General features: G+C 39.6%; 1 protein-coding gene across 6 annotated transcripts in view; it reads right to left on the bottom strand.

Annotated features, from left to right (window-relative positions):
- The window catches only part of B4GALT5 (beta-1,4-galactosyltransferase 5), a 122,815-nt gene that overhangs the window by 20,290 nt on the left and 76,016 nt on the right, over positions 1 to 26,509 (bottom strand). The window contains exon 1 of one of the 6 annotated variants that reach the window (XM_064496993.1): positions 5,804 to 6,005. The exons of the other annotated variants lie outside the window; for them this stretch is intronic. Coding sequence (XP_064353063.1) covers positions 5,804 to 5,831 — 28 coding nt within the window. The 5' untranslated portion in view covers positions 5,832 to 6,005. Of the gene's footprint in view, positions 1 to 5,803; positions 6,006 to 26,509 lie in introns of those variants that run through there. 6 annotated transcript variants of the gene reach the window in all.

The following is a 26,509-nucleotide window of genomic DNA, read 5'->3' as shown; positions in this document are numbered from 1 at the left end:
ATATTTGGAGAGAAAAATAAGATAATGAAAGAATATCAGTACTCCTCACTACCCACCCACCTCAGCCCCAAAGTTCAAAGCAAGGGGAAAGGAGCAGGTGGCTTGGTCCAAGTGTCAGTTAAAACACATTCCCTTCAAATACATATAAATATCGAATCATTATGTTGTACACCAGAAACTAAGAGAATGTTACATGCCAGTTATATCTCAATAAAAACAAAGCAAAACAACAAACATTCTTAAGTGATTATTCAGATTAACTGCCTAATCTTCATCATCTTTGGACAGTGAGCTCCCCTTGGGTTTTCTTGAAATCTCTCTACAACATGACATTACAGGATCTCAAATATAAGCAAATATATTTCCTGTACTGAAATCTCAAATACCATCTATTTTCAAGAAATCTTACAGTTTAAAACATAGCTTCTTAACCAGCCATTCTAAATTTACTCATGTTCCCCTCACCACTGTGAAAAGGGGATGTCTTACAGGGATGGCATATTTATAAGTCTAAACTCTGGCATGTGCCAGGGATCATCTGAACACTTGGCTGACTTCCAAACAGGCCCCAGGCAGGTATGCAAAACAGAGAGTCTGGGCCACTCCTCCAGACTCAATACACACGGCCTTGGGCGGTCCTGGCTCTTCAGCAAGACCTTTTGTGAACACTGTTTCATCATAATTATCACAGTGTCCTGCACGTAATGGGCAGTAAATAACGATTAAATGGATGAAGCTTAGAAGTTAATTTACTTTATTTTCAAGCTATGGTGTTTGGTGCCTGTTCTGGTGATGGGAGTGGGGACAGGGACAAAAATCACTCTCAATGTGGAAAATCCCAGGTGGCTCACATTAAACAGGAACATAAAATCTTTCAAAAGACTTCAAATAATCTCTAAGGTATATCCAGAGCTACAAAATAATAAACAAAAGAAGTCAGTGTTCAGAATGCTCTCAGAAATGAGGGAGCAGTCTCAAATTAGGCCTGGAAGCAAATGGAAGACGACCACATGCTTAACTTCTGGCATCAGATACAGTGCTTATTCTCTGTAGTTAGAAAAAGTTACCAAAAAATAAAAAAAAAAAAACACAAAAAAACACAAAAAAGCTTCAAATCCTTAAAAAAGTGTGATGCTGTGAAGCTTCTGAAAACAAGAGTAGCATCTCATTTTCTATTTACAGCAGAAAGCATGGTGCCCAGTCACAACAGACAGGCAGCCCATGAACACCTGTGAAACCTGAGATTTAAATTTCATCCAGTATCATGTTTCTAATGTGGTTCTGTAACTTTTTAATCACTTAGGCTACATATTATGTGTATTATACATACTATATACAACTCCCTTGAAATCTTCCTTCCATCCCCAACTTATTACTACACTAGTTGTTTTCAATAATATAAAAACAAGTATTCATTGAACACTGTGTGCTAAGCTATCAGTTAGGCATTGCAAAAAACACACTACCTCCTTTCCCCCAAATTTCGTCTTCTCAGAGCTTTTTATCTTCTACACTGCAAAGCACACTCTTGTTAGCTCCTCTTTTAAAGCCTCTCCCTTTCTTAGCTCCCAACTGTAAGATTCCTCTAGGGCAGCTCTCAAACTTTTCCCAGCCCATCACTTGGAGAGCTTTTTGAAGCCTGCTTCTAGGCTCCATCCCCAGACGTTCTGACTCAGTAAATCTGAGTGAGGCCTATGAATTTGCACTTGGAACAAGCTCATGGTGATATCAGTGTGGCTGGTCTGAGGACCACATTTCCAGAGCCACTGCTCCAGGGAACTTCAGCTACATAATAAAAAACAGTGAGTAACATTCATCGAGTACTTACTTACATAATTCTTTCTATCTCACTTAATCCTCATATCCTAAGAGGCAAATACTACTACCCAAATTAGAGTCAACTTCTAGGCTTCAGTTTCTCCACCGAGCTTCACCAAGGTCAGTGAGGGATGGACAGGAACCAGATGTACCTTCGCTTTAACCACTTAAGCTTAAGAAGTCGCTCATCCATGTTCTAGCCATAACGTGTTTCTCAGAGATTTCAAGCATTCACGTGGCTTAAATTATTACTTTTAAGGAGACAGCTCTCAAATCTTTATCTCCTGCACAAAGCTGCCAGATGGATCTTCCTTAATTACAGATTTATCCACAATGCTCTTTCTCTTGCCTTCATCCCTGGGCTTTTGCTGATCTGCAGGGCTTCTGCTCTCCTTTCGGCCATGCAAATCTCATTAATCCTTCAAACCCTAGTTTATATATTTCTCCAGGGTTCCCCTTCTCGTATTTCTGTGGTACTGTTGTTGAAGACTGTCGAAAATTTGCCTGTTGTTTACACCTTGTCTTAGTTTGCTAACAACTGTCTCGTGTTAGTCTTGTTACTCAACTAACAAATTTACACAAACCACATATTATTGATGATTTTTCTAGTTATCCACAGGAATTAGCACAAGGCTGAAAAAATAAAAGGCTGAGGAAATAAATTTTGCCCCAAATAAGAAAATAATCACAAATTCATAGACTTGGGTTTGGATGGGATTTTAAGGAATACTTTTCAATACCTCCGCGTCTACCACCACCCAAAACCTATGCCTTCCAAGAACACAGAGTCAGTATGTGAAACACAGCCATCTTCCAAGAAAATTCTACTTTGGGTTGGGTTGAAAATGTTTTCCAGTTCCTTTTACCCACTAGTCCTGATTCTGCCCCTTGACAGAACAGTCAAATTCCTTTCCCACACTTCAGATATTGAAGACGGGCATTTTCAACCTCCCTCCACCCTCACCTCTACCCCAACTAACTTTCCCCGCACCCCCAGGCTAGACAGCCCCACTTCCTTTGTGTGCCCCTCCCTTGGTATCACCACCACTTCCCTCCCCATCCTGGCTGCTGTCCTCTGGATACCAGTCCTGTAGTCTACACGTGACAAAGAGTGGTGCCCATGCTGACAGTGGTCCCAGTGCAGTCTGCTGGGCCCAGAAACAAGCAGAACTACCAGCAGCCCAATTCCATCTGCTACCAAAGTGTTGTCAGCTTGAGCCCCCTCTTGGAGATGCACAATAACTCAAGGCCAAAGAAATCCTTCAAAAGAGATGTTCAATTATCTAATCTGCCATTTCCCAAACCAGCTCCCTTCCCCTCACATAATATAACTCGTAGCATCAAGTGATTCTCTGCAGAATTCGCTATGGGAAATTCTCTTTTAGATATTTTTATTAACAGAATTTAAAACTTCCATTGAGTGCATGGTAGATAATGGATAACTGCTGAGTGTTACTGGTAAACATCAGTCACACCATATTATTGATTCATGTTAAGCTTGCTAGAGGCAAATCCTCAATCTTTTTAGCTGCTATAAGCTACCCTTCTCCTGTTCTGTGCTCATGCAGTTAGTTAGTATCCCTATTAAAAGTCTTATTACTAAATTTAGCCCAGGGCTCTGGCCTAATGTAGGAAGTGTACATATGCACACACGCTTTCAACCTAAATGATCTCATTTAAAATTCACATCTTTGTGAAGTAGATATCATCTTGATTTCTTATTTGAGATAAGGACGTCAAGTCCTCCGGAAGTCACTTACCCAAGGTCATATGGTTAGTGAAGTCAAAAACAAAGGTGAGGTTAGGTGTTCCGTAACATTTTGATGAGCATTACTTTGAAAAACGGTACTTTCCAATAATACGGTCCTGATCAACTGTGGCTGAATCACAGCTTAAAAACACATTTAAATTGGTGCATGGTTGTTAAATCCTCCATTGTGTCAAGTACCTACTGAGCACCTCCTTTCCTGGGTGCTTCCTACACACAGGACTCGGCTGCTGGGGGCCACGGATGAGCAGAACAACACAGAACAAAGCACAGGCACAATGGAACAAGAAGGTGTAATGCAGTGTGATAAATGCTAAAATAACATTTACTACAAATTCAGGCTTACTTTACACTTTCAAGAGAAACTGTAATAATTATTTAGCCCCCTAGCAATTCCTTTCTATCTAGACTGAGGTATCTCTTATGATCATAACTCAGTTGAGAAAAATAAGCTCCATCCAGGTCTACATAATTGGAAATTTCCATCCAGATGCCAATGTAAGCAGCCTTGGGCCATGGCTTTAACTGGAGAATTTCCAGGAGCAAAGCACTGGGTCTCCTAACAGGAAGACAGACTCCTCTCCATCAGAATTCCAGCCAGCCTCCATATCCTTACAAATTCTTATGAATTTCCACTTGCACGCACACATGGATAAATGACTCTGACTCATACAAAATTCCTCACAAGATAATGAAATGTGACACGCCAGATTAGGAGCAAAATAATTTGACACAATGAACCCAAGAGGAAAAGACGATGACAAGACTCTATATACATAATAAGTTCATAATGTTTTTTATCCTAAACGTGTGTCTCCTTAACGTTTGTTACATCTGGCTTGTTAAGCTAAAAGAGAATTAAGAAGTGGAAAAAGAAAGCCATTCTTTTCCTGACTACTCTTGAAATTCTGTCTTAACCCCAACCCACAAACACATACGTGCGTGTGTGCACACCCCCAATTGCCTTCCCTTCTTTATTTTTCTATTTAACACACTATACACCTATTCTTGTCTGTCCTGTCAATTGACAAGAATGTGAGCTCCATGAGGGCAAGGAGCTACGCCCCTCCCGGCTAGAACAGTGTGTCTGCAACACAGAAGATGCACAATAAATAATATGAAAAAATGAGTATCTAAGTTGGGACAAAGAACGGTTGAGCCTTCTGAACTCAGCTGTGCCCAAGAAGGTGTGGATATGAGATTTCAATCCTTTCTCTTGTATTAGCCCCTACTCCTTTACAGGAGGAATCCAAAGTGTTGAGTTAACCAGTGTCACTGCACTAACCTGTTCCTAAGAAAAGTTCAGCAATTCCTTTCTACCAACTGAGCAGAGCTGCCAAATAGATTCGCTTTTCCCTAAACGTGTTCTCTGGTACTCTCACTCCTCACCAAGTTGTTTGGTTTCTTGGGTTTTTTTTTTTAAATGTTCCTTAATACAACACACAAGTTTATTCAAAATCTTGTGCAACATTATTTGTAATAGGAAAGCACTGGGGAAGAAAAACTAAATGTCCACGCAAAGGAGACTGGTTGAATAAATTGCTGTACATTCACATGGATGGAGTACTGTGAGGCTATTCCAAAGAATGAAGAATCATTCAAAATAGCTCCAAATTGGAAAGGACCCAAAATCTATCTTTAGTAGAAATGACTGAAAATCTGTAGCCTATTTGAATCTTGGAACACTATACAGCAACCAGAATAAACAAACTACAAATACATGTAACCACATGGATGAGTCTCTCATACATCGTATGGAACAAAGACACCAAAGAGCACAGATGGCATAATTCTATGTGCACAGGGCCCCAAGACAGCCACAACTGATCCACAGTGTCAGAAGTCAAGGAGTAGGTATCCTTGGGATGGGGGAGGAGTATTGGTAGGGGGCTTCTGACAGTCTTTTATTTCTTGACCTGGGTACTGGTTATATACGTATATTCATTTTGGAAAAAGTCATCAAGTTGTTTACCTATTTGTGCACATTTTAATATGCATGCTATGCTCAATTAACATTTATAAAAAAAAGAGAGAGAGAATGAGGAACATCTATGAACTGATTTCCAGGATATATTGTTAACTGGAAAAAGAGCAATAATAGCGTGTCAGTAGGTGTTACGCCGACTATTTAAGAAATAAGGTGCCATTTTATACACACTCACATTTTTATAGAAAGAAACATGGGAAAGGTGAACTAGATAAACATTCATTATTTACCTGTTAAGTGCCAGGAACTGCCCTCCATTCTGTGGATAAAATGATCATTGTAAATAACACACCGCCCTTGCCATCACCTTTAGTGGAGGAGCCAGACAGGGAAACAGTAACTAGCGCTGTCTGTAAGGGAGCACAGGAGAGTGGTTATAGCTCACACTGTGAGCAGGGATGAGAAAATACTCTCAAGGGGTGACTCTAGGAGATGGTCTTGAAAGACGAGCCCTGAACTAGGAAAGGGAAGAGCACCAATGAAGACAAAAAGGCACAAAGGGAGAAAATACATCTGAGGAACTAAAAGCAGTTGGGCGTGGCTGGAATGAAGGGTATGCATGGCAAAAACGTGAGGCGGAGGCAAGACCACAAAGGGCTTTCTGTGCTACACTTAGGGGCTTGACACTGAATAAATGGTCCAGGATCAGATTTCAGGTGGGCCAACTAATAGGTATCGGTCAAAACAAGTAAATCCATCCCTGTTCAAAATCACAGCTCCAGATAAAGAAAGGACTGAGCTTTTTAGTATCCAGACCCAAGTTCCTTAAAGGGAGGCACTTCTACGGATGAATTAAATAAGGTGCTGCATGCAGGATCCCATTTGGTTACTACAAGTTGGGTGCCAAATCTCACCGAAGGCTGCATTTCCTCTACATGAAGCAGCAGGAGGAATACCCTGTCTGTCAAATCCTGGAGCAAGCAGATGGGAGTGAAGACGTCAGGATATAAAGCTGGTGCTACTGAAACTAACCACAGCCGGGGAGAGCTTGTTGGGTGGGTAAGAGGTGGGGAGGAAAGGTGGACCAATCAGTCTAGGTGACTCGCATCTGGCATCTCTGTTCTGAACACCTCTTACAAGGCACACGTGTGATTTCTGACAGGGTCAAGTGCATTCCAGGAAAACAATGCAACAAACCCACCACCAAGGACTATACCCCATTCATATTCACATGCTTCCAAAACAAAATAAAGGATGGGGAAAGGGGGAGAATATAAGGCGAACAGAAGCAGAAAAGACATAAATAGAAGAAAACAAGAAGGTTGCTCACTCTCTCTTCCTGCTCCCATATATGACTCACACAAAAGATACAAAAAAACAAGGGGAAACAAAGAATGTGTCATAGGAATGCAGAAGTCTGACTTTTGCCATGGCAGAATATCTGCAAGATGTGCACAGCCTTTGTGACCAATACTTTCTGAGAAAAACCAGAACCTGAAAAATAGTTGATCTCTACTCCCCAAATTAGAGATTTCCCGTGTTCACTGCTCTGCATGATAGGTGTTCTGTAAAGAATGAATCCACTTATTCTGCTTATAAAGAGATACATTCCTGTAAAAAGCAATACGTTTTCCGAGTCCCTGTGTGTCAGTGCCTTTCTAAATACCTGTATGTGTTGTCTCATTTCATCCTCACAATATACCGAGAGGTGGGTTATAACCCTTGTTTTACAGATCAGGGGACTGAGGTCTGGGTAAGTAACTTGACTATGTGGAGCCAAGATTTCCCAACAGATCTCTGTCTTCACAGTCCAGGTTTCTAACAAATATGTTCTATGGTCTCCCGGGGTCTCGATGCCCAGAAGCCCCATGAATCCACCGCTGTTATCGCCACACTCTGCTCACTGATTCCTTGTATCTGGATCTTTACCATCAAAATCTCATATATGATTGGCTTCCAATATTCCACTTTAGCAGTGGGTGCCATGATCACAGTATGGTACATTCTTAAAATTTTATTAAGTTTTATTAAAATTTTGTAAGTTTGAAGGTCTAGTATGAATCTTAAATTTTTCATTTCAGATCTACTTAAAATGTTGGATATTCACACTACACAGAGAGATATGAAGGTCCAAGGTTGTATGGACACAGTGACACACTTAAGAAAGAAAAGAAAGCTGTTTGGGTTTTTTTTTTTTAAGATACAAAGAATCTTTTGACAATAAATTTACATTCTTCAGCACAGCTAATGTTCTGGAGCAACTGTGTGACAATTTTCACACAAAAAGTTATTGAAAGAAAACTGGTGGGGGGCCAGTGGCGGGAGACATTAAGCGTAAGGAATCCCAAAAATTATTTTGGGGGAAAACATTTTATTTGATGAATCTTTTGCTTTCCCAGTCCTTCCTACCTGAGGCAGAAAAAACACCAAGTCAAACACAGGCTTTGTTTTCCACCCTCTCTAGTTATTATTCTCAGCTATTAAAAAAAAAAAAAACCAAGTGGTAAAAATTAACAGCTTTGAAATACCCTGTAAACATTTCCACTGACCTGTTAGTCTATTATCTGTTAAATTATTAAACTGTACATGAGATTAGAAATGAAAATGCTGCCTAAATAGATACTAGCTAGCTGAGTAGCCTATGATCTAAGCTTCAGCTTTGCTTCCCCCAAAATTCCTAACAGCATGATCAATTAACAAAGTCCAGAAATATACACCCACAAGAGGGACTCAGCAAATAAGGACGCCCAATCTAGCAATGAGTCAGAGACAACTGTAAATTACTTTCCTGGCACTGTTCACATTGAATGCCTGCAACTACCCTGGCCCTGCCCTAGAGGTGAAGGTGCAGAGGGTGTAGAGATGTCACTGATGGGACTGTGCCAGAGACACCACCAGAAACATAGCTCTCTGGGGCTGGCTCTGGCTGGCTCTAGACAAAGGCTCTGCCTTCCTCTTGGGCCTAATGTCTTCCCCTCTCAGTCCCTCCTGCAGCTGCTGACACCTCTCCTCTGTGTGAATGCCCTCTGGTCACACCTGCTCATACTAAGCTTTAACGGCTCTTTTCATGTCTTTTCCTAATATCACCCATCCCCGCCAAGATTAGAACTGTCTTGGCTCTTTCCCATCTGACACATAAACTCCTACAGGGACCCCTATAAATGTGAACATCTCTCTTCCAGCAGGCTGTAAACTCCCTACAAGTACAGACTTACTCTTTTTTTCATCTACAACATCTGAGAAATAATGAGACACTTGGAGCTATTTACTAAATTAATGAATTACAGCTCAGCACACAGTATGAGGTGCCTTGTTTTCTCAAGTTAGAAGTAGACTGGTTTTTCTGCAACCACACAAGAGTCTATAAGCCAGAAAACAGTATAGTGAAACTGACATGACTAATTTTGCTGGTCTAAGTGTAAAATGGTATCACCCTTAGGGAAAACTATTTGCAAATTCAACAAAGAGCCATGAAAATACTCATACCGTCTGATCCAGCAATTTCAAGGAAATTATCCTAAATATGAGGACATTCTATGCACAAGGTTTTTAACTAAATTATTCCTAAAAACAAAAGGTTGGAAAACAGCTCAAAAGCAACAATTTTAAAAATAGGTAAGTTAACCGTGATATATACACCTGGTACAATCTTAACACAGCTTTAAAAGTAAAAGTTATGAAATCTTTTAAACAGAATAAATGTAGAACACCTAGCATAGACTATCACACTCAACAATGAAAAAAAGTTCTGTTACATTATGGCAATTACTGAAGAATAAGCAAATGCATAAAGCAAAAAGTGGCTAGAAACAAATTTACCAATATGCTTAGGTGTTAGGGGGTAACAGATATGAATTGACTTTTTCCCTTCTTCTGTTTTTCCAATTTTGTCTACAACAGTTTTTTTTTTTAACATAGAATAAGGAAAAAAAGATAAAGGATTCCTCCAGCCAGACTTAATTTATCTAACGTGACAATATACATTAATAAACAAGACATTCACAATTCCGTTCTTTGCTTGTCAGGCTCATGGGAGAGGGATGGATGGGTGGGTGTATAGAGTGTGCAGCTGCCAGACTTGAATTATCTCCACATCTTCATGCTGTTCTAGAAAGACTACAGTAACAGCTGCCACGTTCTCCCCATATCCTCCCTACCTTGACACCCAGAAGAGCTTCTTAGAACCAGAAATGTCTACAGAAACCAAGAATTTACGCAGAGACAAGGTGTTCTAGCTTTCTCTCTTGCGAGTAGAGTATATGGACACTGCACAGACGACAGACATGGCGGGAAGAAGAAACCCCTCGTATTCTAAGGGAAAGAGGTAGACGGGAAGTTCTTGGACTGAGGGGGCCAACAACACTGGTTCTGTCCTGTCCCTGGCGGGCTCTGTGGTCCTCTCTGGACTTCAGCCACTCCATCTGTGTGATGACATTATCGAACTGGATATGGTTTTCTCAGTCTTTTCAATCAAGCCTGACCCCCATCACTGATAGACACAGGAGATCTTCTGCAAATAAAAATGTTAGTTTATATTTACATTGAATGCCTTCAAAACATAAAACTATATAACATGGGACGTGCTTTTACAAATCACATAAACCCCTGTAAATTCTGATTCTTCTCTCTTCCCTTTGGATCTTGAGAATCACTAGACTGCAAAATCTCTTTCAGCTCAAAATCCCATAATTATAAACTCACTGCTTCTCTTCATCTGGGAAACACTGACTTACATAGACCTCAGATTTACATTTGTCTGCCTTCTCTTTCCTCCCTTTCCATAGGGCATTAGGGCTTGGCTACCCTTACACTGTTGGCCTTCCTTTCCAGAACAATGGCGCTTTAACCCTCTTCGTGATACAGCTGGGAGTGGAGCCGGAATGATGGGGAAGCACATTCCCAGAGCCGCCCCCTTGTCCGTGCACACTAGTCAGGAGATCACACTGGAGCCATCTCGAGCGAACACAGGTCATAGCAGGGCTCCTAATTCTATTTCCTCTCTTACCATGCTGAAAAATTGCACCTTCATGATTTAAAAGAATGCAATTCTATAGCAAAGAGTTGATTTTTTTTCCAACTCTGAGATACTAACCTCCTACAACTAAGTTTCTTCTATCACTTTGCAAATAAGTAAGATTTTATGATGAAGCTAAAAGTTGCTTGTCTAAGGTGGGTGGGAAGAGACAGACTGGGAGTTCAAAATTTGTAGATACTAACAGGCATATGTAGAATAGATAAACAAGATTATACTGTATAGCACAGGGAAATACATACAAGATTTTGTGGTAGCTCACAGCAAAAAATTGTGACAATGAATATATGTATGTTCACGTATAACTGAAAAATTGTGCTCTACACTGGAATTTGACACAACATTGTAAAATGACTATAACTCAATAAAAAATGTTTTTTAAAAAAGTTGCTTGTCTAAATGATTCAAAAGACTGATAATAATGAACGCTGGGGAGGATGTGGGGCAAAAGGTATCTTCTACCTTGTTGAAGGGAACATAAATTGGTATAACACATAGAAGACAACCAGGTGACAATGCTATGTCAAAGTGAAATGTTCATACTCTTCACAACCAACAGTTCCCACTTTTAAGTATTCATCCTAAAGAAATAACTTGATAAGTAGGAAGTACGTTCAAGGATGTTTCTCTCATTTATAAAAGCAAAGTATTTATAAAAGCAAAACACAAACCTACCTAAATGAGCAACAAAAGGATTAGGGGAATAAACTGTAGCAAAGTCATATCACAGAAGACTGAATAATCTTTATTTCATGACAAGAAATCACATTGTATAACAGCATAGTCAGTACATCACGTCTGTGTTAAAGAAGAAGATACAGAGGAAAATACATCAAACAGTTTGAGAAACTGTACATCAGGATTTCCACAGTGTCATTTCGGCTTAGTAGAATTATGGGTGGTCTGCACTTTCTTTGCTGTGACAAGGCAGCATTTCTGTGACTGTCAGAAAAACCTTCGTATGATGAAGAGATTCTCTGTTCCAACAGTGAAAATTCTTGCAGTAACCAAATCTGTTTGAATTGATCCAGAATTTCAAAGTTTCCAGAGTTGCTGAGAATGCCTTTTCACACAGCACCTCTTTAATATCTAGGAACAGACTTTAGAAATGCTGTCTTAGGACATGGTCTTGTTTTTTCTTTTCTTTTTTTTTTTTTTTTTAAACAATGATCATACATGTTTTATATTGGGGGTGGGGGGCACAAAAACACAACCAAGCTTTTGCCTTCTTAAGGACTCCTCACTCTCTTCTGCTCCAGACCCAAATAATTTCCTCAATCTCAAACCATTATTCCACCTTCTCCTACCCTCAAATGATTCATAGTTATCCTAAAACTTCTGGTGCTTCTAGCTGTAACTTCACCAAGCAAGCTTTCTCTATGCAGCCTACGAATCCAAAATATTTTTTTAAAGACAGCTCTTTGGTCTCCTTCTTGATCCTCTTTTGGAAAGGAGATTATTCTCCATGTCGTATGGGGATAATATATGATAATCATATTATTTTTAGCCTGGAAGATTGCAGCAGACTAATAGGGTTATCTACTCCTCGGGAATTTAAGTGTTTCCAGAAGGCATCATTCTAGCTGAAATTAGCACCCAAACTGTCAAACACATGAAATAAGAGCCATAATCTCTATAGAAAGGCAAACAAAACAAAACAAAAACAAAGAACACACTTGAAAATGTCTTGGACTCTGAGGCATAAACACTCAAGAAAACGAGACCTTCCCTTAACACCCTGTGGGTGTAAAACCCTTCCTCCAGACCAGATGGCTTGTCTTTAACATCAAACTGTGGTCCTAGAAAGGGGTCTTCTGAGCCACTCACTTTGTCATCTATACCGCTTTGTCTTTCCCTTGATCCAGAATGATCAGACGTTAACTTTTCTTTCTTTAGCTAAGTGATGCTCACATGTTACAGCAATGCAAGGCCCACCAAGTCCACAAAATTTGTAAGACTACTCTGGAACATTAAAAACAAATTTTTCCCACAGATTACTTGATTGCAAAGGGGAAAATGCACATTTACAATGGAGATATCAGACAGGCACCCTTGACCAGGGGATCAAACTGGGCATCGCTAATATTAAAACAAGGTAATATTTACCTTCAAGAGTATTCCTGCCAAAAACTTTTAACCTATATCTAATCAGGATTTTAGACATTCCGGTTTACAAAAAGACAGGGGATTAAGGAACATATCAAATTGACACCAGGCATTGTGCAAAACAATTGGCCTGGTTGCTTCAAAAAGTTACTATAATGGGGCTAGGGGTGGCGGGGGGGGAGGGAGCAGCTATAGACTAAGACATCAAAAAAACATAATCGAATGTAATAATATAATGTATGATTTGAGAGGAGGGCAGCTATAAATAACATTCTGAGCACCACTGGGGAAATTTTAATAAGGACTGGATATTAGACTATGTTATGAAAGTACTATTAATTTTGTTAGTTGCAGTAAGTATTGTGGTTATACAGGAGAATACCCTTATTTTTTTTAAGAGATGCCTGTAGATGTACTTAGAGTTAAATATCTTGGTGTCTATCTACAATTTAATTTTACATGGCTCAGAGGAAAAAAGAAAAAAAAAAGCCAGAGTTAAAATAAATAAAGCAAAATGGTAGTAATTGCTGGCTTTAGAGGGAGGGTAATGTGTTCACTGTGTTATTCTTTTATCTTTTCTGAATGTTTGAATTTTTTCATAATAAAAAGTTGGGGGAGAAACTTGATTTTGGATGTATCCAAATTGCCAACTAAATCTAAATTAAAGTATACTAATACTAAATTAAGAATCTTGTAAATGGGTCCAAAATTATCCTACAGGGAGTAAATACCCTAGTGATGGTCACACAAGAAGTTAAAGCATTCAGTGGAGGGTCTATGCCCCCTCCCCCAATTTGTCTTTGGAACCAAAATAAACTCAGGAAAGCTGAAGAGAAATTATAAATAAATCTTCCTGTTGCTCCCTCACTTAATCTTTGAATGGCTCTCCACTGTCTTCAAGGTTAAGTTCAGACTCCTCATGCTTAGCATGACTTACAAGAGTCCACAAAACCTGGCCCCTGTCTGCTATTTCAGATCTTGCTACTCCCCAGTTCCAGCCACAATAGACATCAGCAATTCTTGGGAACTCAGACAATACTGCTCCTACTGCCAGGATCTTAAAGACACAAAACCCAAGATGAAGACAAGGAAAACTTCCCAGGAAAAATCAACTATCACAAACAAAAGCACAAGCTGGGGATGAAAAGGGAAGGGAGGGGAAAAGATTCCAGCCAAGACCAAACCCAGCTGTGCTTCTGTCTCCCTTTACACGCAGCATTCCTAAGGCTGGCTAGTCTGGGCTCTCTTCAATTACATGTGCAGGTTCAACAAAAGAAAAAGACTAATTCCTGAGATTGGCCTTACTTTCAGACAAAAGCCAATTCCCAGCTCTGCACACCCCACAATCAAAAATGCTGCAGAGGTTAAAACTCAGGACGCCCAAAGACCTCGTGATGCTGACCCTCTGCTGGCAACCATACAGCACTGAAATGCCACAGAAATTAAATTATGGTCCTTTGTAATAGATTTAGCACTTTATTTTTAAATATTAACAAGACTTCTAGAGGGGGTAAGTTTATCAAGGGATAAGAATCCTAGCAGAAGCCAATTAACATTTCCCACCACGCCCAACAACTCAACTCTCCAGACATTTGAAGTTGCTTATGACTCTGCGGGCTTGTCAGCAGATGCCTCTGACCAATAACCTATTGCGATGAATGCACAAGGGGTTCCGCGTACCGGGAGGCAAAGCCTGAGCTATGATAAATAACTACCTGAGCAAATTTAGTATTGCCCATATTTTGTTTTGTTTTTTTTTTTGCTATCTGATGACCCAAAACTTAATATGGCTATTTGATTTTTAGTTTCTCTTCTCACCTTGGTTTTTCCTTTCTCACAGTTATTTTTAAAATCAGAAAATGCCTAACATTTGTAAACTGTCAGTGGCCATCTGTGCTTTTTTCACAATTAGATCACTGTAAAAAAAGAAAAAAAAGTACCAAAATTTTCAGGTCTAGACTTTACTTCAACAATCTGGCAAATCATTAAAGGGGTGAGTGACTTCATCTTTAGAGTAGGGTCACTGAGGCCACCTAAAACAAACATAATTCTTGAGAACAACAACACGCCCTGAGTCTTGCTAGAGTTTCAATACTGTCTCTCCCCTGACCCCATCTCCAGCTCCCCAAAGACTGGCACTTTCTGGATCCCTGCTCATAAAATGACTCCATCCACTGATGGGGTAACTGGAAAATTTTTAAGGGATTAAAATATTATCAGGTTAAAAGTGAATTAAAAAATAAGTGTTCTAAGAAAGCTGTGAACTATGTAAGAATAAAAGAAAAATCAGGTAGCACCAACTATAACCTTCTACCTACATGACCCCCTCTAAGTGGATCCACAGAAAGATTCTCCTGAAGTGTCTTTTGCTAATTTGTGGTCAGAGCACAACACAAGAAAATGATGCTCACAGCAGGACACTAAATACCAAGTAATTTTATGAGATTATGTCTGTGTTTGTGCTAAATAATTTATGCTGGGAGTGGTAATAGCAGAGATGAAGTTAAGCTATTGATTGAAGACTGTACCAACCTTGTTTAAAAAAAAGGATGAACTGAGTCCCTTCAAGATTGAGTGCAAATGTACCTGCCAATTATCTCCTCCTTCTTTAAAAAGTCCTGCTGCTCTTTTGGGTAACACCTTCTGCACTTGCAGTTGTGTGGTGGCTGTGAAGTGTGTGCAGGCTTCCTGGTACCAGGACTAGAACGGGCACCCATGGGAAACTAGTAGGAATGTGGCTGAGGGGAGGTGAGGCACAACCGGACAGAGGACAGTGAATGCCTGGGCTGGTCCATCTAGAGGGAGAGAGAAAAAACTACACAACAATAGTTTTCACTCTTTAAAAGAATAAGGTTGGGGGGAGGATATAGCTCAGTAGTAGAGCACATGCTTAGCATGCACAAGGCCCTGGGTTCAATCCCCAGTACCTCCATCAAATAAATAAATAAAAACCTAATTACCTCCCCCACCAAAATAAAAATAAATAAATAATTTTTTAAAAAAAAAGAATACAGTTAAATGGCATTCATACCCTCTGCTTAAGATGACTAGTACCTGCTGCTTTCTGGTGAGTAATGAAGAGGAGTCATCTTGAGAAGCAGAGAATTACTTCCGTGTTCCTCATCATTCTCATTATGAGGATGAGGGCATTCAAATACCACCCTATGAGGTGTGTGTGCCCATTTAGGTGCTACAGTTTTGGTGACTTCTTTGTTCCCTCGGGTATTTCTGAGGTTTTTCAGAAGAACCTTAAGTATTAACCAGAAAGCACCACAACTTTATGATCAGAGTTGGTGAGCATGGGCTAGAAAGGGAACGGGCAGGTCTTCAAAGATGACCACAATCACACCACCTATCGTGCAAAGATGATCCACACTGAACTCAAGTACAAGTTCATCTTGAATATGAGAAGCCTTAAAGTAACCTCCCTCCCAAAAGTCTGGCCCTAAGATCACACCATAGACACTGAGTGAGGTTCACAATCTCCTTCCACCCCCTCTTCCTCCCTCAGCACCACAATTCCACTTCAGTTTCCCCAAAGCAGCATTTCCAGGACAGCGCTAATCTTTAATCCACAGACAACTTCAACATTGGCTAAAGTGTATTATTACTTTTATTTTTTTAATCCCCTTTCACACCATTTAGACCATAAACACACTGATCTCTGACCCCAAATGCAAGGTGCAAACAATTGGTGATTATGTTAGTCAGGCTTTTTTTTATTCTATTTGATCTATATCTGATTTCTGGAGTGGAACTGTCTGCAAAGGGTTGAAATCACCATTTTTTAAATTATGCAGCTGAATGGATAAAGTAAAAATTGAATAGAACTAGAATGCAACGCAACACAAAATAGCAGTAACACCCTCCAAAATTACGTGTGGATTTGGCTAACGTAATAGGTGAAATATCTTTGAAGTCATATGTAAGCATGTGCTCTAAACAATATTTTCCACCTTATGGACACAGAGTAAAAATTTTTATTTCTTCAAATCAGAGGAGAATGACAAAGTAGAGAATCAGATGGCATTGGAAGAAAGCCTAAATCTTACCCCTCCTGAGATGCCAATCAGATACAGCCTAGGGCTCCCAGGCTAAATTAGAAGATGAAGGTCAACTTGGTTACTAATTTCCCAGAGACAGCCCAAAGGAACCAAGATAGAAAAGCAGAACCAACCCTGAAACCCAAACAGGATTGAATGCATGTTGTAGCATTATTTATAGCCCAGGACAGGTGGATAGTAATTTGGCTGTATGAGTTTAGGCCCTTTCCTGAGTTTATTCACCTACTGTTCAAAGAATGTAGATGACTTCCTATTGTAGCCACAAGCTAGACACCAGCCACGAGTCCTTAAGTGGATACACCCACTGGTAGGGCAGGCACTGCCTCTGAAGGGCAAGACTTATAATCAGCTGGCCATAAGGTCTTAAATATTGCCCACCAATGAGTGCTTGATAAGACACATAATCGTTGAGCCCTGGAAGCCATCCAGGAGCTTCACCATGTCTTTGGGAGGGCGAAGTGAGACAGACACCCTCCTCTCCAACTTCCTCTTTGCACAAGCCTTGATCAAGAAGAAAATTAAGAGATAAGGGGTTTCATTTAATTTTGATGACATAAGTATTATTATTTCCATTTTACAGAAAAACATGAGAGACAATCATTGCTTTGATCTGGCTCAAAAGCTCCCACTAAGCTTACTACTAAGACCTTGGAGATCCTTGGCCTCCATACACACTTCAGCAGACACTGTTGTTGCTGTTCCTCCTAATTCCATTTTACTCCGTAAAATGAAAAGTTCTCAGGGCTCCTGGAGCCCAAAGCAAAGTTCCCTCCAACCTCCCAGATAACGTTAATTTCATCCCTTGCCCACTATATGATATAAAAAAAGAAAAAAGAAAAAATTTTAAAACTAGGGCCAGGACCCAAAGCCAACCACGATTCAAAAGGAGAGAACAATGGGTACTTTGATCTTCCTTTTCAGCTCTCATCACAGCTGACTGTTTCCAGCACTGGGGGGATGGCTCAGTGAGTTATGGGAAATGACCTGAAAGGTCCACTGGTAATGACTAAATGGGGGACTGTGTCTTGAAAAAGACTTTTTGCCTCCAATTTTCTTCTCAATTTTTTAAAAAACTAAACAAAGGGGATTTTTGTTGTTGTTTTTACAATTGCCAGTCCCAAAGTGAAGCTGAAAATTAATTTTCATTCTGTCTTTCATCGTTCTCTGCTATCACAGGCAAGAACATCACTGAGCCTTGCCTATGAGACTGAATGTTGGTTAAACAAACATCACCTTATTCACGTGTCACTGAACTTGTGGCCGACTTGACCCCCGAACCCCAAAGGAGAGCCACATTTTCCCTCAATGCACTCACTGCCATAAACACTGCTGTTATCAAGCAAAGACTGAAGAGGTTATTTAGGAGATACGGCAAATCACACTATAATTGCTTTGAAGGGAGAGGCAAATGTTATAGGACTTGCCCCTAAGCTCAGCAATTTGTCAAACGAGCCAGCTGTAAAATTACACTCCCCTCAAACCTCTCAGCCCATTTCCAGAAAAAATCTATTATTGCCAACTTGACTGCTACTTTTAAGCTGCCGCTTTTTCAGGTTTTCTATCTATTCAAATGAGACAAGCTTATCCTTTGATTAAACAAGCCATGTAATATCAGAAAATCCATCAAATCATGTTGTCCAGAGAGTAAATCATCCAGCTACTCAGTATCATCATCATTATCTTACCAGTTGCACAAACAAGAGGGCTGCATGGGCTGAAGAGGCATTTCCACAAACTCTTAAAGCTTTCCAAACACAGAGACCATGAATATTTTGGAATACAAGACTGAGTTATCAAGACCACTCTGTAGCAAAGAACTCCTCTTAGAAGAGTCAATACAAGAGGTTATAATAATTATCCAAAGAAGTTTAAAAAAGTAATAAAACCAACACATACTATAACATGGATGAACCTTGAAAACATTATGCTAAGTCAAATAGGGCAGACACAGAAGCACAAACGTATGATTCCACTTATATGCAGTATCTAGAGTAGGCAGATTCATAGAAAGAGAAAGCAGAAATATGATGACCAAGGGCCAGAAGAAAGAACTGGGGAATTGTTGTTAAATGAGTGCAGAGTTTCCATTTGGGATGATGCAAAAGTTCTGGATATGGACAGTGATGATGGCTGCACAACATTGTGAAAGTACTTACTTAATGCCACTAGACTGTACACTTAAAAATGGTTGCAATGGTAAATTTTATGTTACGCATATTTTAAAAAAATAAAAAAGCTGTATGTAAAAACTAGAATTATAACTTAATAAGATTATAAGTAATAGGTAAATAATAAACCTAACCCAATGAGCATAAAGGCTCTGTGATTAAAATTCTTTTAGGAGTCAAAAAAATTAACACTCCCACAGCGTCAAAACAGTACAGACAAAGCTCTGGGTCTCTCATCTGGGTCTCATGACTTTATAGACTGTATGCAGCTGAAGACTCCCAGGCTTCTAAGTCCAGCCTGGACCCCTCGCTGAACACCCAGTCTGTATAGCAACTGCATCCTCCACATCTCCACCTGGATGTCCAACAGTCCTCCCAAACTTAACTGGTCCAGAGACAAACCACTGTCCTTTCTGCCCAAGAACCTGCTCTACCTGTAGTCGTCCTGTCCTGGTTGATGGTAACTCTACCCTTTCACCTTCGCCCCTGTACAGGCAGGCAGCCAGCAGCGTCCTTTTAAAACAGAAGTCAAATGATCTCACTCCTCTCTATTCAAAACTCTCCAAAGAATTCTCATCTCACTCAGAGTAAAAGTCAAACTCTGGACAATGGCCTACAAGGCTCTAAATCAGGAGTCAGCAAACGTTGGCGACCAAACCCTGCCCACTGCCTGTTCTTGTAAACAAAGTATTATTGGAACACTGCCACACCCACGGTTTATGTATTGTCTATGGCTGTTTCCAGGCAGAGCTGAGTCGTTACTACAGAGGCTACGTGGTCTAAAACATCCACAGCTGGCCCTTTATAAAGTCAGCCCACTCCTGCTCTCATTGATTTGCACCTCATCCTCACCCCTCTGACAGCATCTCTACTCCCTGCCTCACTCACTCTGCTCTAACCACAGCAGCCTCCTGACCGTCCCGCAGGTACCCTGGGCAAGCTCACACTATGAGGCCACTGCCCACGCAGCTCTTTTTTCACAAGGATGCTCTTGTCCAGGTAACTGCAACGCTAGCTTGTGCAACCCCTGAGTGTCTTTATTCAGTTGTCACTTCAGGGAGACCTTCCCTAACCACACTATACTTCAAATTTCAACCCCTGCCCCCACCCAAAAAACCCCCCACATATCCACAATTTTTCCTTTCTCTGTTTATCTTTCTCCATAGCACTAATCACCTAATATGATACATAATTTTCTTTTTTGTTTGATTTGACCCCTACATATTAGAATATTAGCTCTATGAGGGCAGAGATTTTTGCATGTTTTGTTCATGTACCCTTGTGCCTAGAACAGTGCCTGGCATACAGCAGCAGCCCAATAAATATTTGTCAAGTATAGTTGAAAGAGTATGCGTGGTATAGTGAGTGAGCCTAAGGCCAAATTCATGATTTCTATTCTAATCATTGGTGGTGGGGGGTATCAAATGATTAACAAAAAGAAATAAGGAAAATTAGGATCTGTGCTTAAAAAGAATCTGAAAACACAATTTTGGCTTATAACACATTCCAAATACTTCCAAAATTAAATTTCTCAATTAAAAAATCAAACACCAGTCTTTCTTGAGTTTCAATTAAGTAATAAATGCCATATGTGTCCACAATTTGAAACCTGTTTCAACCTATAAATCTCCTATTTACTCATAGCCTACTGAACTTCATTTTTAATCTTCAAAAGTTGACATCTTAATTTATACATTTCCCATTATTCTATTACAATATCCCATTGATATGGCTTTCATTCCACCTTCTTAGCTGAAATGACCAGAACTAAAGAAAAAAACTGTTTTGATGAAGTAGATTTTTAAACATTGTATGTTTGCAAAAAACAAAAAAACCCAACCCTATACTAACAAAATTGGCAACCCTCATTTTCACAAGGAATATTTAAAAGAATAAAAATGTATCATGCAAGAAGGTTCAAAGATGGAAGAATGCTAGTAAATTTTTTGCCCCACTATCAAGAATACCAAGGAAACCTGAAAGAACAATCTGTAAGAACACCAGGTTTTGAATTTGTCAAGTAACAACCCAGCCCTATAGGCAGAGGGCTTAACAAATACAATTTTTGATATTTAAGAATGTTAGTATACCTGAAATGACTCAGAAACTTACAATACATTAGTTTATGTTTAGAAAAAAGCTTCGAAGAACACGCACCAGGCTGATTAAATAGTGGTTACTTAGAGGAGTAAGAGGGATTATGTAGGATTTTTTATTTTTTAAGATTATATATTTCTGTTAAGGTTTGAATTTTATATAACTTTATATTTCTTTGTAAGAGAAAAATTAAGATACAGAGATATGATATAGAAATAAGCTTGTATACAGCAGATAAAAATTCTCTACTCAAATGATTAATGAAGTAGTTATGTTAGAAATAAACTGTTTCGATCTCACAAACAGTTAAGGTTCAGATGAGAAGCTGCAAACTATCTACACACTAGTGTGTTATGTTTGGCTATCAGGTGTCTTCCGGTTCTCCTTTCATCTTCAAACTGTGAATTGATTGCCAGATAGTTTGGTGGTTAAATGTATCAATTTTGAAGGAGAACCACCTAGGCCTAAGTTTGGACCCTGCTCAGCTGTGAAGCCTTAAGCTTAAGCCTGAACTTCTTACAGTCTTAGGAGAGTTGGAAATAAATATCAGACCCAAAAGTTAGTGATTAGAACAGAGTGGGCCTTCAGTAAGTCAGTTATTATTTTCATAAGCCCTTTATTTTAAAATAATTTTAGATTTACAGAAAAATTGTGACAATATTACAAAGAGTTCCCATACAATCACTCTTCTTATCCATATTGTTATTGTGATTGTGAAGAGAGGTAAATAACTTCTAAGTTACCTTTAAAGCCCATGACAACAATGAGGACTGTCCCTCTGGGAAAATCCTGATGTAAGTACTTAAACGTACTACACCACACCAATAAACTGATTCAACAAGTTTAAGATGTGTCATGGTTTAAAGGCTGACATGAGTAAGAGGCTACAATGCTCATCACAGACCTCATAATACGTCCATCCAACAGGTGCTTCAGCAGGTGTGCTGCGTATCCCCTCAACTACAAACCCAATGGCCTCAACAATTTTGCTTTTTTTCCACAGCCCATCGCAACACAGTTACTTCCTAACCAACTAGAATAAAACTCTGTGGTCCAGACAGACCTGCATCTGAAAGCAGCAGGGGCAGCAGCGGCTGAACTTTCAAAGGTCAGACTCTGAGTGGCCATCCAGAAGGCTATGGGCTGGCAAAGGTAGGAGAAAAATATTGGCGTCAAGCCTGGACCCTAGTGCTCACTGAGCAATTAATTACTTGTCCCATTCTCTCATATCTGTTTGACTCCTGGCAGCTGCCTATAATAAGGGTAACAGGATAATATCATTTTAAATTTTAGAAAATATAAATAAAGGAACTCAGAAGACACATCCAGACAACAGTGGGGAAATAACAGCTATTGTGCCAGAAACTGAATGCAATTCACACTGACATTCAGACCAATGTTTTTTTTCCTTTGTCAGACCCACTTTTAAGAGTTCTCAAAAACCTTGGTCACAGACATTTCTGGACAGTTTTTTAAAGCTTTTAAGAGTCAGGAAAAAGCATCCTCTGAATTGAAGCTCTAGAGCAATTAAGGTGAAAAGCTGCTACAAGATACGTGTGCAAGAAAAATGGCAGCACTGGAACACTGCAGCGGGATTTCTCCTCTTCCCCGGTGCCGAGCTGCTGCTTTAACAGTCTTCTCTGACTCAGCACCTGAGAGGCACGATGGGAAGGGAGTACCATAAAAAAGCCATTGCATTATTAATAAGAGACTTGGCACCAAAACAGAATGATTTGGAAAACAGGAAAATGTCTGCAGAGTAAGAGAAAGAGTAGCAAACAGCTTAAATCATATTTGACGGTGTCGTGATGCCGTTCAGAATTGTCTTCTCCAAATCGTTTTTTCTTCTAAGCTGTCGTTCTCACTTTTAATCCTTGGTTTTAACCCTAATTCTCATCTCTTTAGGTCCTTTCTCCCTTAAACTCCAAATGGTTATTTACATTCCGAGTGGACTTTTCTGTGTTAACTTGCTCCTGTCAGCTTAGCCTGTACATATGTCAGATCACGGTGAAAACGGATGGTGAAGGTACTACTCTGCACAAGCCCAAGGAGACACCCCACACGGGCTGGACGAGTTACCACCACCTGGAGATTAAGAGTCTGTCTTCTCAACCCTAGAACAAGTGACCTAAGCTCCCAATTCACAGCAGGCAGGATAATGATGGAAAAATCCATTTATTCTTATAACCCTTTTAGAGCCCCAGTGTCTACTATCAAATGATCAGGCAAGAATGAAGCTGGAAAATAGTCCAATGGTGAAAGACAATAACTTGAGTAACTCAAAATTCAATTGCACTTCTCTGGTAATACATCAAATTAGGAAAACTAATCCTTCTTCTTAGACCAGTGGCTCTCACCCAGCGGTGACTTTGCTCCCAGAGGACATTTGGCAATATCTGGGGACATTTTTGGTTGTCACAGTGAGGGGAGGGGTGATGCTATAAGATTTAGTGGGGAAAAGGCCAGGGATGCTGCTAAACTTTCCACACTGCACAGGACAGCCCCCAGCAACAAAGAATTAACCAACCAATATATCACTAGTGCCAGGACTGAGAAACTCTGCCGTAGACAAATGACTTGTTTGTGCTAATCCGTACTTTCAAATTACCCATTAATGTTGTTAGGCAAAAAGCAAAACAGTAATGTATAAATTAGTTTATTAATGGTTGGTTCACTTTAGGATTAATAAACAGGTATCTCTTTTCAGTTCCCTTTGAACTGAACATGTCTCCCTTGATAAATGGAGCAAAGACAAATACTGCCTTTCCTACAACATAAGGAAAAAACACATGACCAAGATTTATATAAAGTAGTGTCTGCTTCTGACTATTACCGAGTAGCTTGCTGTAGACTAGGGACTCCTCAGAGAACAACTTAAACAAAAAGTCAAAAAAAAAAAAAGTCTGAAGACTTTGGAGAGCTGCTAAGACAACCAGGACTTGAGGAGACAAAATCCTGGAGAAGGGAGAGCCCCTTGGGAGTGAGCCAACATACTGCAGTTGGTTTGTCCCTCTGAGTATTTGCCGACTCTGGGTACCAAGAACAAAGCAGAGGAAACAGACTAACAGTCTGGGTATAGATCTGGAGGCACCACTAAGAGGCAGAGAAACCAGGAGAGCTTTTGGCAGTATCTCAGGTCTGAAGAAACAAAAACAGAGACTTACAGGGCCAGGATCCTAATGAAAAGAATTGAGCCAGTTTTCCCCTTAAGAGATTTGTAGAATCCCAAAGATGCACAGGTCAGAAGGCTAAGACATGAAGCAGAAAACCTTTGAGGAGCACAGCAGAGTTTTCGTCCATCCCATATGCTAAGGAGACTAAGATTAAAGTTCAGGACACACCACGGGAGAAGGGCCATGGTAAACAGCCCAGGTTCTCAGCTGGAACTTTGGCAGGGCTACTCCCCGAGAGTTCAGGCAAAGTAGAAGTAAATGGAACCTTACCAAAACCACACCCTAGCTTTGGTTAGCTCAATCCCCGATAGGATAAATGGGATCAGTTCCCATCCTATTTGCCTAGTAAATGAAGTGAGCACTCTCTAGAAAAGCATAAAATCATCTAGGGCCGATACAATTTTTTCTACACAATATCCAATTTTCAATCAAAATTACCAGGCATGCTAAGAGACAGGACACCAGATGACTGAATATCAAAAGAAGAATCAGACAACAGGAAGAGACGCACAGGTGATACAGACATTGGAGTCACTACACATGGGCTTTAAAAATAACTACATTTGAGAAAATGGAGGGGGGAAATTAAGCAAAAAGATGAGGAGAAAAAAATGAAGAATTTCAACATAAAACTGGAATCTATAAAAAAAGTATCAAATAAAAATTCTAGCACTGATAAATTAAGAACTTAATAGATGGGTTTAATATTGGATTAGACACACCAAAAAAAAAAAAAAAGGAGAATTTATGAACTAGACGTCAGGACAACAGAAAACATCCAGACTGAAGTTTGGGGAGTAGGGGAGGAGAATTAGAAAAATACAGGTTTGTACTGAGTGCTAGCCTTAGTGTCTTGGCAAAGCAGTGTTTATGCATCCACTATAAAGTGCATGTAGAAGTGAACACGGGTGCTACCCTTGACAATTACACAGGGCTTATGTTACTTGGTCACTTCTCGGACAGTACAATAATCAGAAAAGTAATCTTTAGACCCAGTGAAAAAGACACTATGATATCCTTAACATAGTACACATAAAGAATCCAACAATTCTTAGCTCGCTCTCTCTCAGTCTCAAAGTTAAAATGATCAAAGCAGTGGTCAGATTCGAATGGCTCCATTTCTGCCCTATGGTAACTAAAACCTTAAAGATACTAATTTAAAACATTTTAAACCAGTATTTTATTGTGAAAAATTTCAAACATACAGCAAGTTGAAAGAATTTTACAGTGAACACCCATATACTCACCATCTTGATTCTGCTCTTAACTTTCTTATCACAAATACATCCACCCATCCGTTCCTCTTATTTTTTCACGCATTTCCAAGCAAACTGCAAAGACTAGTATACTGCCCTGTAAATACCTGAACATATACATCATTATTAAGAGATCAGTACCTGCATAAATTTTCCTTAGTGTAAAATTTCATAAAATGAACAAGTGTGTATTTGCTGAGTTTTGATGAATGCATACACCTATGTAACCCAAATTCCTATCAAGATATGAAACATTACCATCACCCCTGAAAGTTTCCTCAAGCCTCTTCCTAGTCAATCCCCATGCCCACTTCCCCCTCCCAAAACAAGTGTTCCATTTAACCCACTATTTTTCAGAACTGCGTCTTAAACATGTCCAAGTCTCTAGTGTAGAGTCAATCTTTTTTATTTAAAAAGGACAAGCATTTTAATTATAAAATATTAAATGAAAGCACATTCCCAAAGCTAAATTTAAGCACCTATACATGTAAAGTAGGGGAAAAAGTGACATCTTTAAATTCCTATAAACCATTTAAAGTGGTATCCATGATAGCTAATTGACTGACAGTCTTTTTCAATGTGATAATATTTAGCCCCAAAGAAGGCATACTGATTGGTATGCCCAACATACGGAACCATTACTTAACAACTAATCTTGTTTTCTGAAATTCTACTTTAATAAATTCATGGAAGCACAAAACAGTCTAGGGAAGAATCCTCACCCTCACACTTCCGTTTTATCTATAATTTATGTTCCTTGAATATTTGGCTTTCCTTTCTGCATATGGCCAAACTGAATCTTTCTTGGTAAGAATAGGTTCTCTCTCTGCTGTGAACTATAGTTACCTGGCTTTATCTAGCAACCAGTTAATTTCACATAAATTAGCAGATTATGCCTGTACTTTGGTCTTAGAATATTATTTAACAGATAGCAGATAAGTACTGTAGATTAAGTGATCAAATGGTGCCTGTTGAACCGGGCAAAACTTCCTTGAGGATTAATTATTATTATTTTCATTTCTGAGATTTCCTATACATGGGGAAATATGAGTCATTCTGATAAAAACAAAGGTACAGCACAATCAGCCTGCTTTAGATAT

The sequence above is a fragment of the Camelus dromedarius genome, chromosome 18 (genome assembly GCF_036321535.1).
Source record: "Camelus dromedarius isolate mCamDro1 chromosome 18, mCamDro1.pat, whole genome shotgun sequence".
Lineage (NCBI taxonomy): Eukaryota > Metazoa > Chordata > Mammalia > Artiodactyla > Camelidae > Camelus > Camelus dromedarius.
This window is presented reverse-complemented; position numbering and strand designations above follow the sequence as displayed.